This window comes from Leuciscus leuciscus (genome assembly GCF_965113295.1).
Source record: "Leuciscus leuciscus genome assembly, chromosome: 16".
Taxonomy (NCBI): Eukaryota; Metazoa; Chordata; class Actinopteri; order Cypriniformes; family Leuciscidae; genus Leuciscus; species Leuciscus leuciscus.
This window is the reverse complement of record NC_138740.1, coordinates 30,904,203-30,918,328: the sequence shown is the minus strand read 5'-3', so window position 1 is coordinate 30,918,328 and position 14,126 is coordinate 30,904,203. Positions and strand designations below refer to the sequence as shown.

The 14,126-nt window shown below is 37.0% G+C and overlaps 1 protein-coding gene across 6 annotated transcripts in view; it reads right to left on the bottom strand.

Moving 5' to 3' along the window:
- Window positions 1-14,126, bottom strand: part of ptpn13 (protein tyrosine phosphatase non-receptor type 13) — an 83,676-nt gene that overhangs the window by 22,887 nt on the left and 46,663 nt on the right. For 5 of the 6 annotated variants that reach the window (XM_082140578.1, XM_082140577.1, XM_082140579.1 and 2 more), the window contains exons 10-24: window positions 13,193-13,391; window positions 12,400-12,474; window positions 12,144-12,312; window positions 11,425-11,575; window positions 10,845-10,983; window positions 10,243-10,395; window positions 9,710-9,892; window positions 9,404-9,566; window positions 7,687-8,050; window positions 5,886-5,992; window positions 4,115-4,174; window positions 3,003-3,092; window positions 2,495-2,602; window positions 720-851; window positions 165-586 (exon numbers count right to left, since the gene is read on the bottom strand). In XM_082140578.1, coding sequence (XP_081996704.1) covers window positions 165-586; window positions 720-851; window positions 2,495-2,602; window positions 3,003-3,092; window positions 4,115-4,174; window positions 5,886-5,992; window positions 7,687-8,050; window positions 9,404-9,566; window positions 9,710-9,892; window positions 10,243-10,395; window positions 10,845-10,983; window positions 11,425-11,575; window positions 12,144-12,312; window positions 12,400-12,474; window positions 13,193-13,391 — 2,515 coding nt within the window. The remainder of the gene's footprint in view (window positions 1-164; window positions 587-719; window positions 852-2,494; window positions 2,603-3,002; window positions 3,093-4,114; window positions 4,175-5,885; window positions 5,993-7,686; window positions 8,051-9,403; window positions 9,567-9,709; window positions 9,893-10,242; window positions 10,396-10,844; window positions 10,984-11,424; window positions 11,576-12,143; window positions 12,313-12,399; window positions 12,475-13,192; window positions 13,392-14,126) is intronic. The other variant, XM_082140580.1, reaches the window with a different exon arrangement.

Below are 14,126 nucleotides of genomic sequence, written 5' to 3'. Positions count from 1 at the left end.
AAAAAAAAGCAATTTAATATTTGTTGTGAGGTTTAAACACTGAAGTAACATCTTAAAAAGCACACGTCAAAGTTCATATCAAACAGATGCTGACTAGAATCTCGATAGGAAACCTTGAGGGCTGAGTCAAAGTTCATTCAAATCACTACAGAGACTGATTCTACCTTTTTAGTCTTTTGTTTCTCTTGGCTACTTGAGTGTGTGTCTTCATCCATGTCGGAATCCCCTCTGTCTGAGTATTCCATCTCTTTAGGAACATCTGGCACTTTGGGTTTTCTGGTTTTAGGGGGCAAAGCTGGTGGAGTAGCTTCAACAGAGGGTTCACTGTCAGCAGTCAGTGGCTGCGCCGCCACGGGACCCTCGGTGGGAATGTTGCGATGGAATCCATTGAGATTTGTTTGCAGGATGCCGGCGCTCTCTGTCCTGGAGTCCTGCGAACTGACGCTGCCCTGTCGAACGGACTGAGGCGGAGACGTTTTGCTGGAGATAAGAGGCAGGCTGGGGGAGGGTGTATGATCTTCAGAGGAAGAATCGACATCTTCTTCCTGATTTTGAGTGGCTGATTTATGGATTCCTGAATGAGAGTCTAACAGGAGGGAAAAAGAGGCTTGTTTATGGTACTGTCATCAAGCCTTCAGAAAAGCCTTTTCTCAGAACGATTCTGGTGAAATGCTACATTTATATTCGTTCTTCCAAAATGTCCACAAGCAATCCATTACCTGGAAACAGTCTCTCTTTAGGCTGAGAGACCACCAGTGTGACATCATCAGGGGTGCTCTGCAGAATCTCCACCACAGTGTCATGTGATAGGTCTTCCAGACTGACATCATTCACGCTCAACAGCCTGTCACCTGCAGGAAAAGACAAAAATGTGGAGTTAACAACCTTACACTGAACAAATAAAAATGTTTTAAGCGTTCTGGAACAGGGTTATTATAGTTATCTAAAAGAATAAAAAAAGCATGTTGTTTGAAACAAAATAAACATGAACTGAAATAAAATAAAATAAAATAAAATAAAGTGAAAAAAAAAAACATTTCAGGTAGTTTGCAAGACAACATTTCTTATTTAGTTTAACTTGATGTACTAAAATAAACAAAAATGTAAATATAAATAATAGTAAAAAAAAATTTGTTTACACATTAAGAATAAAAATGACAAAAACAATGAAAATGGAAGATATAAAAATAAAAACATTTAAAATATGAATAAAACTATAATAGTATCTCAATAATACAAAAATTACACTGTTCTGGAATTGATCAGTGAGCTCTAAAATCATTTAGATCACTATGAATGATTCCAGAACATTTCCAAAGTCAGGATTCTAGAATATATACAGAGTTATGGAACTGTTATGGAACTGTTAAAGTGTTCTGGAATCTTTTCAATGTAATTTTTGGGCCTTCCAACGAATTCTAGGTGCCATTAAAGGCATTCTAGAATTATTTAAAGCATTAAAGATCATTTAAGTTATACAATAGTTAACAACCTTCTACTGAAAATTCGAATCGTTCAAAGTGTTCTGTAATCATTCAAAGACTTCTAGAACCAGTTCAAAGTGTTCCAAATTCTTTTGGAGAATTCTGGAATTGTTCAAGGGATTCTGCAACCACTCAAAGCATTCCATACATTTAAAGCATTCTAGAATCATTTAAAAGTATTCTACAACTATTCAAAGTATTCAGTGATCTTTTAAAACATTCTAGAATCATTTCAAACACTATAGAATCACTTAAAGCATACTAAATAGGGAGTTGACAACCTTTTAGTGAATATTCTAGAATCGTTCAAAGTGAAATAATCACTTCAAGTGTTCTGGAATCAGTTCGAAGTGTTCTGGAATCTTTCAGAGCATTCAGAAATCGTTCAAAGCATTTTGAAACCACTCGAAGCATTCTATTAAAGCATTCTAGAATCATTTAAAAGTATTCTAGAATTATTTAAAGCATTCAACAATCATTAACAGCAGTGGTTCAACCTTAGGCCTCCTGTTATTCAACACAATATGCAAAGGCTCCCCAGTTTCTACAAAATATATTTAGTTTTCTGCTGTAATTATGACAAAGCTGCTTGTTTTAAAGCTTTTTTTATTAACATATACTTGAAATATTAAAATGAATAGACCATGATTCAATTGTGTGATTCCATAAGTTTAAAGAATTTTGCATTAGATAGATTTTTACTTGATAGTAGATTTTGTTTTAAGTTAGATTGTTTTAATATTATAATTTTTTTAATTAAATACTTGTAAGTCATCCTGCGGGCCCCTTTGTAAGTTTTCTGAGGCCTCCTGTTTGAGAACCACAGTTTTAAAGCATGCTCAAAAATCAGTTAAAGGTATACAATAATGGTTTAAATCTTTCAAGGGTATTGTGGAACAAGATTCTGGGAATTCTGTAAATTTCTCTACTAAAATGTGATGCTTTCAGTCCGAATATTCGAACTACTTCTAAATATAGAAACAAGATCACTCCTCTTTCCACTCTGATACCTGGTTTCAGACAGCCGTTGATATCTGCTGGTCCCCCCGGTGTGATGGAGCTGATGAGGGAGCCCAGGTCCTGACGGCCAGAATTCTCTCCGCCTACGACTTGAAAGCCTGGTGAGCGACAAATACACTTCATCCTACTATGTCTCACAGACTACAAAAAGACAAATGTCCAAAGATTCAAAGATGCCTTATTGAGACAGTCACTTGTGCATATACTAAATGTATTTCTCTTATCAATGATAGACAACCTCTCATTCAGGCTAAATCCTGATAAGATATTTCAGTGCAAGTCCCCATCTGAGGTGGATGTAAAACAGCACATTTCCCTCCCGGAGTGGGATTCATTAATCACTGTGTGAGAGGTGAGGACTGCCAGACCTCTGCACTCTATCACACTATAGTCATGTGTGTGTGCATGTGTGTGTGTGCGTGTGCGTGTGCGATTTAGCAGCATTTCTGTGTCAAAGGAGCTCCATTCTGACTGGATGTGTGAACCCCTCTCACTCACCCAGCCCATATTTGACGTCTTTCTTCAGATTTACGGTCTGTATCTCTCGCTCTGGGGAGGGTAAGGCATGCACCTTCTTCTTCAGGGAGTCTGTGGGTGGGAAATAACAGAGGGGGAAGAGGTTTAGGTTTTAACACACTTTGAGAATTAATAACCAGTGTTATTACGGTTAGTTCAGAGAACACAATCCAAAAGACCTATTGACAATTGTATATTTTCTTAATGAAAAAAAAAAACATTTTATATATAAAATTGAGCATCCCACAACAGTCTCTATTTTATATTTATATTTTATTATATACATACACACACACACACACACACACACACACACACACACACACACACACACACACACACACACACACACACACACACACACACACACACACACACACACACACATACATGCATACTTTATGTAACACTTGTTCATTGTATATAAAGTATCAAAAAGCTAAGTATAAAAAGTCTTAAATGCATGTACAGCTTTCCATAAGCTGGGCTAATCTTTCATAACTAGGGTCTTGGTGCTAAGGGACAACATTATGTTTGGCCCAACTCTGATGTGCTATACTAACAGCCGTGGCCAGCAACTCATACTCGAGGATGAGGGAGATTAGCCCACACCACGACCATATATCAGAGCTGCTAAAAACACGCGGCTTAGCGAAACAGTGCATCTGAGCCAGAGAAAGACGCCAATGAAATTTGAGCCAAGTGTGTGCGAGAGAGGAAAGTGCATAACAAAAGATGTTCTCCATGCCATGCAAAACACCCGAGAAAACAGCAATCCGGAGCATGTTGGATTTGGCAAGTTCTCATCAGACTTTGGGATTCTAAACTCTGATTAAACTGACGCCGTTGTCAATGTGAGGCAAACGACTGTTATTATTGACATTCAAATCGGGACTGTTTTCCTTCAGTAAAAGTTCACTGCAATTTAAGCAGATGTTTGTGTTACAGGGCCAGAGAGGACATGACATTTCCTAGCAACTTTCAGGACTTACTAAATTTGACCACTGAAAAGAAACAGATGACTGGCAGGAAAAAGTACATAGAGCTGTGCTGTGCTCCACAAAGCTAAACGAAACACAGATTTTATATCGTACCAGTGATTCCTATGGAGGCGGCAGGAGTCGAGGGCACTCCAGAGCTGTGCATGCTCACACCTGCGGAATATTAAAAACAGGTCAAGGTACTAGACCGTCATAACTACATAATTAAATACATGTTTTCAAGGGGATGTATTTTGTATTATGTGACACTAAAGGCTGGAGTAATGTTGCTGAAAATTTAGCTTTGCGTCACAGCAAAAAACAACAAGGACAATAACTATAAAAGTAATAAAATAGGCCCAGTTACTGTCTTCGTTGTTTTTGACCCATAACCTTAATAAAAAAGATTGTTTATTTAAATACATTAATGTACTCATAATGTTGTCAATTTTATGCATTTCATTTGCTAATTTTATATATTTTTAAATTTATAGTTTGACTGATTGAATGAGTAAAATATATCCAATATACCTGTGACCGCACAAACTAAATTTCATAGTAATGCCTCAAAATATATACTACCATTTAAAAGTTTGAGGTCAGTAAGATTTTTTTTTTATATAAATTATTTTATTAAGCAACATTAATAATGTTGCAAAAGATTTTTATTTCAAATACATACTGTCCTTTTACACTTTCTATGCAAACAATCCTGAAAGAAAATATTTCAACAAAAAATATTAAGCAGCACAACTGTTTTTTTAACATTGATAATAATAAGAAATGTTTCTTGAGCAGCAAATCAGTATATTAAAATTAATTATGAAGGATCATGTGACACTGAAGTAATGATGCTGAAAATTCAACTTTGCATCACAGGAATAAATTACATTTTAAAATGTATTCAAATAGAAAACATTTCTTTTAAATTGTTATAATATTTTATAATATTACTGTTTTTACTGTTTTTGGTGAGCATAAGAGATTTCTTTCAAAACCATTTTAAAAAACAAAACTACCACAAATATTTTAAACAGTAGTGTAGCTACAATACAACACAGGAATGCTAATTAATTATTATAACTATTAATATAAATAAAGTGCTTATTGAAGATTGGTGTCTTATATTGTCATTTAAAAACAATAATGATTTCATCATGGTTAAAGATAACACGAAACAGTCTTAGCATTTTACATCCATGTGTTTTCACTGGGAATTGATTGAATCATGGAGTTACATGCCATAATGGAGAGGTTGAAGAGTTTTGTATGTCACCCAAAAAGGAAAATTTCTTTCTTTGGATTATTGAGCACCAAATTGTCTTTGCACAATAGAACCAGGAACATGCATGAAGAAAGTAAATAGGGTGAACTTTGCTGTCATGTTGCCTAAAAACAATTCTTTACCATGGTATAATCACTTGTATATATAATGCCTTGCATTATTCTCTGACATATATGATGATGAATGTAGAAGCACATCAATTCAGACTGTAATCTCTTTATGGCATCTATTCTACATGCGGAGGAAGATGTTGAGAGGATTTGGGCTGCTGCTCTCTCTAATCTAACAGCGGATGATGGGATGAAATGGAGAAGTAAAATGAAAAGATCAGTGAGGGAACCGAGGGAGAGAGCTGTTAAAAAGATAAAACGAAAGAAGCAGACAGCCCCTGACTCCACAGAGAGACGCAGAGAGAAAATAATTCCACCCACTATCCTGACAAGACCATCAGAAGAGAGACTACAAAGTAAGGAAGTTAGAGACGGCGAAATAAAAGTTCAAAAGCAGAAAGACATGTTCTTTGAGGGTGATGAGCCATTTTCCAGGCAGGTGCAAGTGGAGATAAGACAGAAGCAACTGGTCGTGTCTCATTGTCCTCACCTACGACATACGCCTGTCCCGTGTCCTCACAGGAGGAAGAGTCAGACTCTTTCTTCAAGCTTTTGGGGCTCCAGCGGGGACTGTCATTGACCGTGGTGCTGAACATACTGGGAAAAGAAAATCACAGTGGAATAAACGCAGTTATTTTCATTTTCTGATTAATTCATAAAATTCGCCAGAGAGTGAAACTGCATATGATATTTATAAACTTAAGTTACATAGACATTACAATCATAAAGATGTACTTGATCACAATAACCTAAATCAAGACTTCACCCACAAGAGCACTGTTCCTGTGAGCAGGCATTACACCACTGAGTGTAACATATTACAATTATCTTCACAGGACTATAAAATGGTTGCAAACATGTGCAAACACGGTTTGAAGAATATCAGTCTCACAGGCACAGAGACTGTCTGTCTCCCTTGAGAGCTGATTAATGCTGTTGGCCCCAGGCAGCTCAGCGGCAAGCTGACACAGCAACACGCAAATGCAGAACAGGAGAGTGCGACAGGCGTAAAGACATTCGGAAAACTGCAGGAGTGTGAGACGGGTATAACAAACTAAAAGAAGCAGAGAAGGAGAGTGAGACGAGTATAGAGACATAAGATAAACCACAGTAGACAAGGAAAATGACACTGTTTTGAGACATAAGACAAACTACAGCAGATTAGGAGAGTGAGACGGGTGTAAAGACATTGTAAATTGAGTGTAAAATGGGTGTAAAGATCAAAAAATAAAATATGGTGGGTGTGATGAGATTATCTATAAGACTTTACAAATCAAATTGTACACGATTAGGTGAGTGAGACAGGAGTACAGACATCATAAGACAAACTACAATTGATCAGCAGAATGAGAAGGGTGTAAAGATATCAAAAAACAAAGCTAGAGAGTGAGACGTGTGTAAAGGCATTAAAAGGCACACGATGCAGAAGAGTGAGACGGGTGTAAAACATTATAAAGTAAAAACACAGCAGAAGGAGAGTAAGACAGGAGTAAAACACTAAATCAAAAACACAGCAGAAGAGGAGAGTGAGACAGGTGTGAAGCAACAAGACAAGCTGAATCATATCAGGAGAGTGAGACGGGTACAAAGACATCGAAAAACAATCTTCAGCAGAAAGTGAGAGTGAGACCGGTGCAAAAACCTTATCAGATAAACTACAGGAGAGTCAGACAAGCCTAAAGAAGTTACAAGACAAACTACAACCAAGCAGGAGAAGGAGACTGGTGTAAAGATATAATAACTGCCAAACAGGAGAGCGATACGAGTGTGAAGACATAAGCAGAGCAGGAGATTGAGAAAGTTTGAAAGACATAAGAGAAACCACGTCAGAGCTAGAGAGCAAGACGGGTATAAAGGTATTGTAAAAAAATAATTAAAAAAATGTATTTAGAGAAGGAGAGTGAGACGGGTATAAAGGAATTAAAAGGCACACAATGCTAATCAAGAGGGTAATACAGGTGTGACACATTATAAGACAAACTGCAACTAAGCAGAAGAACCGGAGAATGAGACGGGATACAAACACATTGTAAAATGGGTGTAAGATGAGTTATCCTCTATTAGACATTATATAAGTTGTACATGAGTAGGAGAGTGAGACAGGTGTACAGAGACATTGTTTTTAAGACAAGTTCCAATTGATCAGGAGAAGGAGACTGGTGTAAAAACAAAGCACAAACTGCAGGTGAACGAGTGTAAAAACATTAAACTATCTATGAGACAGCCGGTGAACAAGACAAGATCGCAACCATCATTTGTTTTGTAAATATATGTTTGCATGTGTCGCTCACCTTTCCTGCTGTCTGGCGACAGAGATGGAGTCCGTGTCGGAGCTTGCGCGCTGGTGTGATGATGTAAGCACTTGTGATCGGGCCATGCCGCTCTGTGATTGGCTACTGAGAGGCAGCATCCTGTGCTCTGGCGACTCAGGCAGCTGACCCAGGTTATGATGGGAACGACTCTTCATCCTGGGGTTGGAGCTGCTGAACCCCGGATAGGGCGGTTCTGCTGGGACAGAGACCCGACCCAATGAACTCTTGCTGACGGACATCTCAGAGTAGGATATCCTCTTGTAGAGTTCGGGGTCAGTGCTGGGGGACAGACTAACTGCACCCATCCCATCAGAGTACTGCAGACTGCTCAGAGGAGAGTTCTCTGCATGGAAGAAACAACAGAAGATGGTGAAGAACATGCAAAGTGCAACAGTTAAAGCCATGCTTCAGCTTGCATGCCATTTTTGGCTTCTACACAGCAAAGAAAGTTTCTACATTATAGCTTGTATTGACTCCATAGTTTATTTTCAACACTGAAACCCTGAGTTTAATGCCAGTTCTTGAAGAGCAAATTGAGGAGGATGGGCCATTTGGAACACTTCCTTATTTTCCCAAGGTTTCTTATCTCAAAGGAACTTTTCCTTGCCGTTTTCTCATTTTGTTTAATCACTAGGAGTTCAACTCTAAAAGTCTGCCTAAAGTTGTTTTCTTTTGATTGCAAAAATTTCAGAATGCCAGAAGTAAATATTGAAATAAACATCAGAAGTCCTGAAGTCATCTTGTTACAGTGGAAAAAAATGACACTGTTGTCTTCTAAATTCTAAAACAGAAAATGATTTAATTTCATAAACAATGAATCATAATATATATTTTTTGAAAGGTCAATTTAATGCCTTCTTGCTGAATTAAAGTATTTATTCAACTAAAAATAAATAAATATAACTGATCAGAACTAGGAGTACCACACAAAAATATAATTAAGAAATCAATGATCAATTTTTAATCAAAACCAGAAATAATAAAAATCACAAAATCATGTTTAAAAAGGTAACATTTGACTAAATTGAATACACTTAAAAGCAATGTTTAAATCGTATTAAAAAAAACACTCGCCATTTGCTTTTCTTAATCCATTTGCCAATGGAGTTAAAAATGCCATTGGACAGTTAACACATATAAGCTGATTGGTTGCTCCTACGTGTGTACTGTCCAATGGCATTTTTTAACTCGATTGACAAATGGATAAAGAAAAGCATTTGGCAAAACGACAAAGAAAAGTATCTGCCAAATAGGAAGAGAAAAGGTTTGTCAAATGCTTTTTTTTTTTTTTTTGCGATTTAACGTGCATTTAAAATAATTTATTAATGTACTTTTTATTGTTTTATTAATCTAAGTTTAAAAACATGAATCAAATAAACAATTTTAAATTTGTCTATTTATTCATACATTTAAAATGTTTTTATTTTATTTGTTTTATGGTTTTATTAAAATACATTTAAAAACACGAATCAAATAAACAACTTTAAAAATGTCTATTAATTTGTCCATTTAAAAGTGGTTTATTTATATACATTTTTATGTTTGAATTATTAAATTGATAAATTGATTCTTCATTTTATTTTTAAGTGGCACTCCTGGTCCTCTATACATAAAGAGTATTAAATAAAAAATTAAATAAATGCTTGCTTTCTGCTTCCATTTTTGTTTGCTCTTTCTTTCTTTCTTTCTTTCTCACCCAGGTCCTGCAGTTCTTGGTGGCTCTGTCTGGCTTTCATGTGCAGGTGGAATTTATACTGGGCCGAGCACTGTTGCAGCAGATACTGGCAGGTCTTCTGACTGTCTGTCTGAAACAGATGTTTGATCCCGTCCGAAGTGTTCTGCAAGCAAATCTTCTTTTTCTGCCATAGAGAAACACATAAACACACCAAATAAATGATTCCATGTCAAACAGCCTGAAGCTGAACTTCTTTAGCTTTTTTTCTGGGAACTCACGGCTGTGTGATTTCCACCAAACGTAAACATGCACATTTAAACATCTTACCGTGAAAGAGATCTTCTTGGTATCCCTCCAGGGGAACCTTAGCACAGGGGTTCGATTTCCATTCAGGACCTCGAAGATGAGAACACCCTTCGAGTAAATGCCCAGCATGATGCCAGTCAGGGATCTCTTCTCAGGAAGCACACGATGGAAGTGAACTCCATATTCCGGCAGTCTCTGGCACACCTTTAAATTAGAGAGAAATGACGAGACCGATCTAATCACAAGCAGACTACAACAACAGCTTTTAGGAAAAGAAATCGAGCACAATCAAAACAAGTCAGTTCATTCACAATTATTGACTTTACTGTACTTATCTCGTAAAAAAAAACTCAAACTAAAAACAATTCATGTCTGTGAATGAGTACAACCAGGCTCCAAGTACAACTTTTGGTCTGGCTGTAATCAAAAGTATTTGAGGGAAAACAGATTGCAGCAATCTATGTTTATTCCAGTCAATTACAGAAGTTTGGCCAATCAGGAAGCTCTGCCTAGAATCACTCTGCAGGACTGATGCGTTTCATTTAGTTCCTGACCTTAAGGAACTCAAGCTCGGCCTCCTGCTCTGAAGCGTTGAAGTACGAGCTGTGGAGTTTGGGTAGCTCTTCTTTAACGGTGGTCTGATCGATCTTGTCCAGAACCGAAGCGGGGAGGTAGTGTTCCGACCGGAAATATGTCTTTCCATGGAGCTGATGGAAAGGAGAAAACATGTAATGAATACTCTTAAATATAAAGGTTTCAAAATGGTGTTTTCACAGCGATGCAATAGAAGAACCATTTTTTCCTGAAAAACCTTTTTCCACTATAAATAACCATTCATGCAATGGAAAGGTTCCAAAGGTTCTTCAATGAACCATTGAAGCCAATAAAGAACCTTTATTTTTGAGAGTTAATATGATGGTCAAAACAATCTCTGCTTTAAAATATTATTTAAGATTCCTGTTTTAAAGAACATTTTTTTGTTATAAAACACTTGAGTGGTACTAATGGAATCTGGAGAGTTAGATAAATAAATAACTATGGTAAGGGGGTTTTCAGTTGGTAACAACAATCTCTCAAAAAACACTGATGTACTCAAAAATTATTCTTAATCTTGTGAACAAAAAGTTTCTCTATTTTTCCCCCATGTCGTTTGTACCTCCGTCTGATAGTCCCCAAACTCCGCCTGCAGTGCCAAGGACGCCAAGATCATGGAATTTTCCAGGTCACAGCGTACACGCTCCTCTAGGATATCCTTCCGCAGCTGCAAGTAGTACTGGTGCTTTGTCATCGTGTGTCTATTAAAAAAAAATAGCTTGATTAATTTGGCTTTACTGGATAATACATTTATTGATGCAGAACCAATCAAAAGATTGGGGTCAGTAAGAACATTTTTTATTACTTTTATTCAGCAAGCATACATTAAATAGAACAAAATATATTATGTATTAAAATTCAATATAGTATTTTAAATGGTAATAATAATTCACAATATTTACTGCTTATTTGATCAAATAAATCATCGCTTTATATTTTCTTTGTAGTGGCCTGAACGTGAGGAACGTGGCACCACATTAATTTCTGGGATTGCAAAAATAAAATGAAAATAGGAGGAAAAAGCATTTGGCTTTCTAGATTCACTGATAGTACAGACTGCATGCTTTATTTTGCAATTCATAAAATAGCTAGCAAGTTACAATATTTTGGAGCCTGATTGCAGTTGCTGTCTGAGCTCTTACTGTATCAGACTGACATCATCCTGAAAGAACTTGATACGCAGAAACAGATTAAAATTGACATTCGTTTTCTTTTTCTTAGGGTCATCCTTCCAACCATCAGGTGCCACCTTTGAAAGTTTGGAGTCAGGTTCGACGAAGTAGAACTCGTCATCTAAAAAGAGGAAAAAGAAAATAAGAAAAACAAACAGATTATGCTAAAAGTGTTCAATGCAGCATAACAAGCAAAAGCCTTTGGCTTGGGAGGCATGAGTCAGAGGACTTAATGAACCATCTGTGGACACAAACCACCCGTGTCCATTAGAGCCGTAACTAGAGGAGTCATGCAGGGGCAGCGTGTCAGGAAGACAACAACAGAATTATTTATTCTGATGTATTTACACACTTCATAATCAAATAACTCTGTTCACCTGAACATATACCAATAACAATAAGCTGTCCTGTTGACATTACAGGAAAAATCTACTTAAATATCACTTTAAATGTAATGCTGCAGGATTGATTAGATATATATAAATGCAGCATGGTGCTTTCATTTAGACTCAACAAAAACACAAAACTGTGAAAGATAATGCATTTCTCACAAACAAAACCGAATACATTTCTTCTCTACAAAGTGTCCGCATTTTTGTTTTAGACAGAAAGGTATACAATAAATGAATGGAGGCAGAAAGGAATTTGATGCATTTAATAACAGTTTAAAAGAAAGATGTTTTATGCACCTTTAAGGTAGGCGAGGCTGAAGAGATGGTGCTCCACCAGTCCAATGTGAGCTACAACCATGTCCAAAACGTCCTTAGAGACCGCCTTCACATCGCAACACAGCTCCAACTTCTGACCGTTCAGTAAGACCACCCCCACTTTTCTTAGACTCTCCTCCTTTGACTTGTTCTGTCAAAACATGCAAAGATTATAAATGCATACATATATACATTTATACATGTAGCAGCAAAAATCAGAGCAGTTTTGCTGTCTTACCATAATGGACGAAGGCACGCTTAAAACCACAGTTGGCTCACTGCTCATCCTCACAAACTCGGGGCCAAACAGATTCTACAACACACAAAAAAAACATTTTTTCAAACGTCCCACAGAGACCTTAAGTTGAACTAATCAAAGTGATTGTGCTCTCACATACGAACATATGCAGTGTATCTGAAGTCAAATTTAATTATTTCATGTTTGCATCATTCACACTATAAATTGCATAATCTGAATTCAATCTGAATTTTATTGACCTTGATTTCTTCAGCTTTGTATAAAACTTTAATTAGATAAATATGAACTCAGTTGAGCATGATCACTTCCTGCCTGTTATAGTGTGAATGCTGCAAAGTTTAAGTGAATTCAATGTGAATTCAGATGAACTGGATTATGTTATCCTATTCACAAAGCTATATGTATAAAATGAATTCTGAATTGAATTTGCTTTAAGCATATTTAATCAAATACTTCATCCTTCGTTGTTAATTCTGTAACTTGCATAAACTGAATTCAATTAGAGTTCAGTTGACATTGATTTATTTACCTTTGCAGTATTCATGCTAAAACCAGATAAATAAAAAAATAAGAACTCAGTTAAATGTGATTTTTTCATAAAAGTTATGGTGTGAACGACATGAAGCAAAAGTAAAGTCAATCTGAATCCAGATGAACTGGATTACGACATCTTTGGATTATTCACAATGTCAAATTTAATTAAATCATCTTTCGTCATTAACACTAACTTGTACAATGTGAATTTAATCTGAATTCTGCACCACTGTATTACTTTAGATTTGCGTGGATGGAGGCCGGTCTCCAAAGGACTGCTATGAAGGGGTTCCACCAGGTCCAGTATGGAGGTGCGCGGGTCTTCGCCGGGGTAGATGGAGGCTCTAGACAGCCGGGCCTGGAGCCTGTGCAATTCTTCCTGACGCTGGATCAGAAGTTCTGTTCCCAACAGCTCATCCTGACCCGCCTCAAAAAGTCTGGACACAAGGCAAAACCAGGATGGCGTTGTAATTCAGTGCATTTTCATTCTGCTTATAATTATACACTAATACATATATTTTATATACACCAACATCTGATAAAAATCATTATATCTATGGAAAGTCCTCATAAAACATGGAAACCCAACATGAGTGTGTGTGTTTATTTATGTAATTATAATATCAGCACATTTAAATTTCCAAATCAGAACAAGTTGTGAAAAGGAATCCTTTAGAATTTAAGATTATAGGATGGATAAGACAACTAAGACTGTTAGTTAAATGAGTGTGAAGCGTTATGCCAATGGCAGAGCCAGCTGGTTGCCATGGGTGACCTATGGTGGGGCTCTGAGCCCTGGGCATCCTCAGGGAATCAATTACTGAACACTGTCCAAAACCTGCTCTACACAACAGCAGCACCTGGCAACCATCGCCAACCGCCAACATCTACTTCAGGGAAGGACAGAGGTGGGTAGTTCATCTGGTTAACCAGCAGGGGGAGGAGTAGAATCACTGCCTCAATGAGAAACACATTAGATGGAAGTATTCACGGTATTTACACTGACTTTTGGCGGTTTGCCTGGGATAATAAGGATAAAATGCAACAAAAGCTGCTGGAAGATCACTGAAAAAGCTGTTAATAGGCAGAGAACAAGGGAAAACAGTGGGATATCAAAGTGCAAAGTATCTAGTGTAGATGGGCCTTGCGATTATGACAGTGATGATGACATA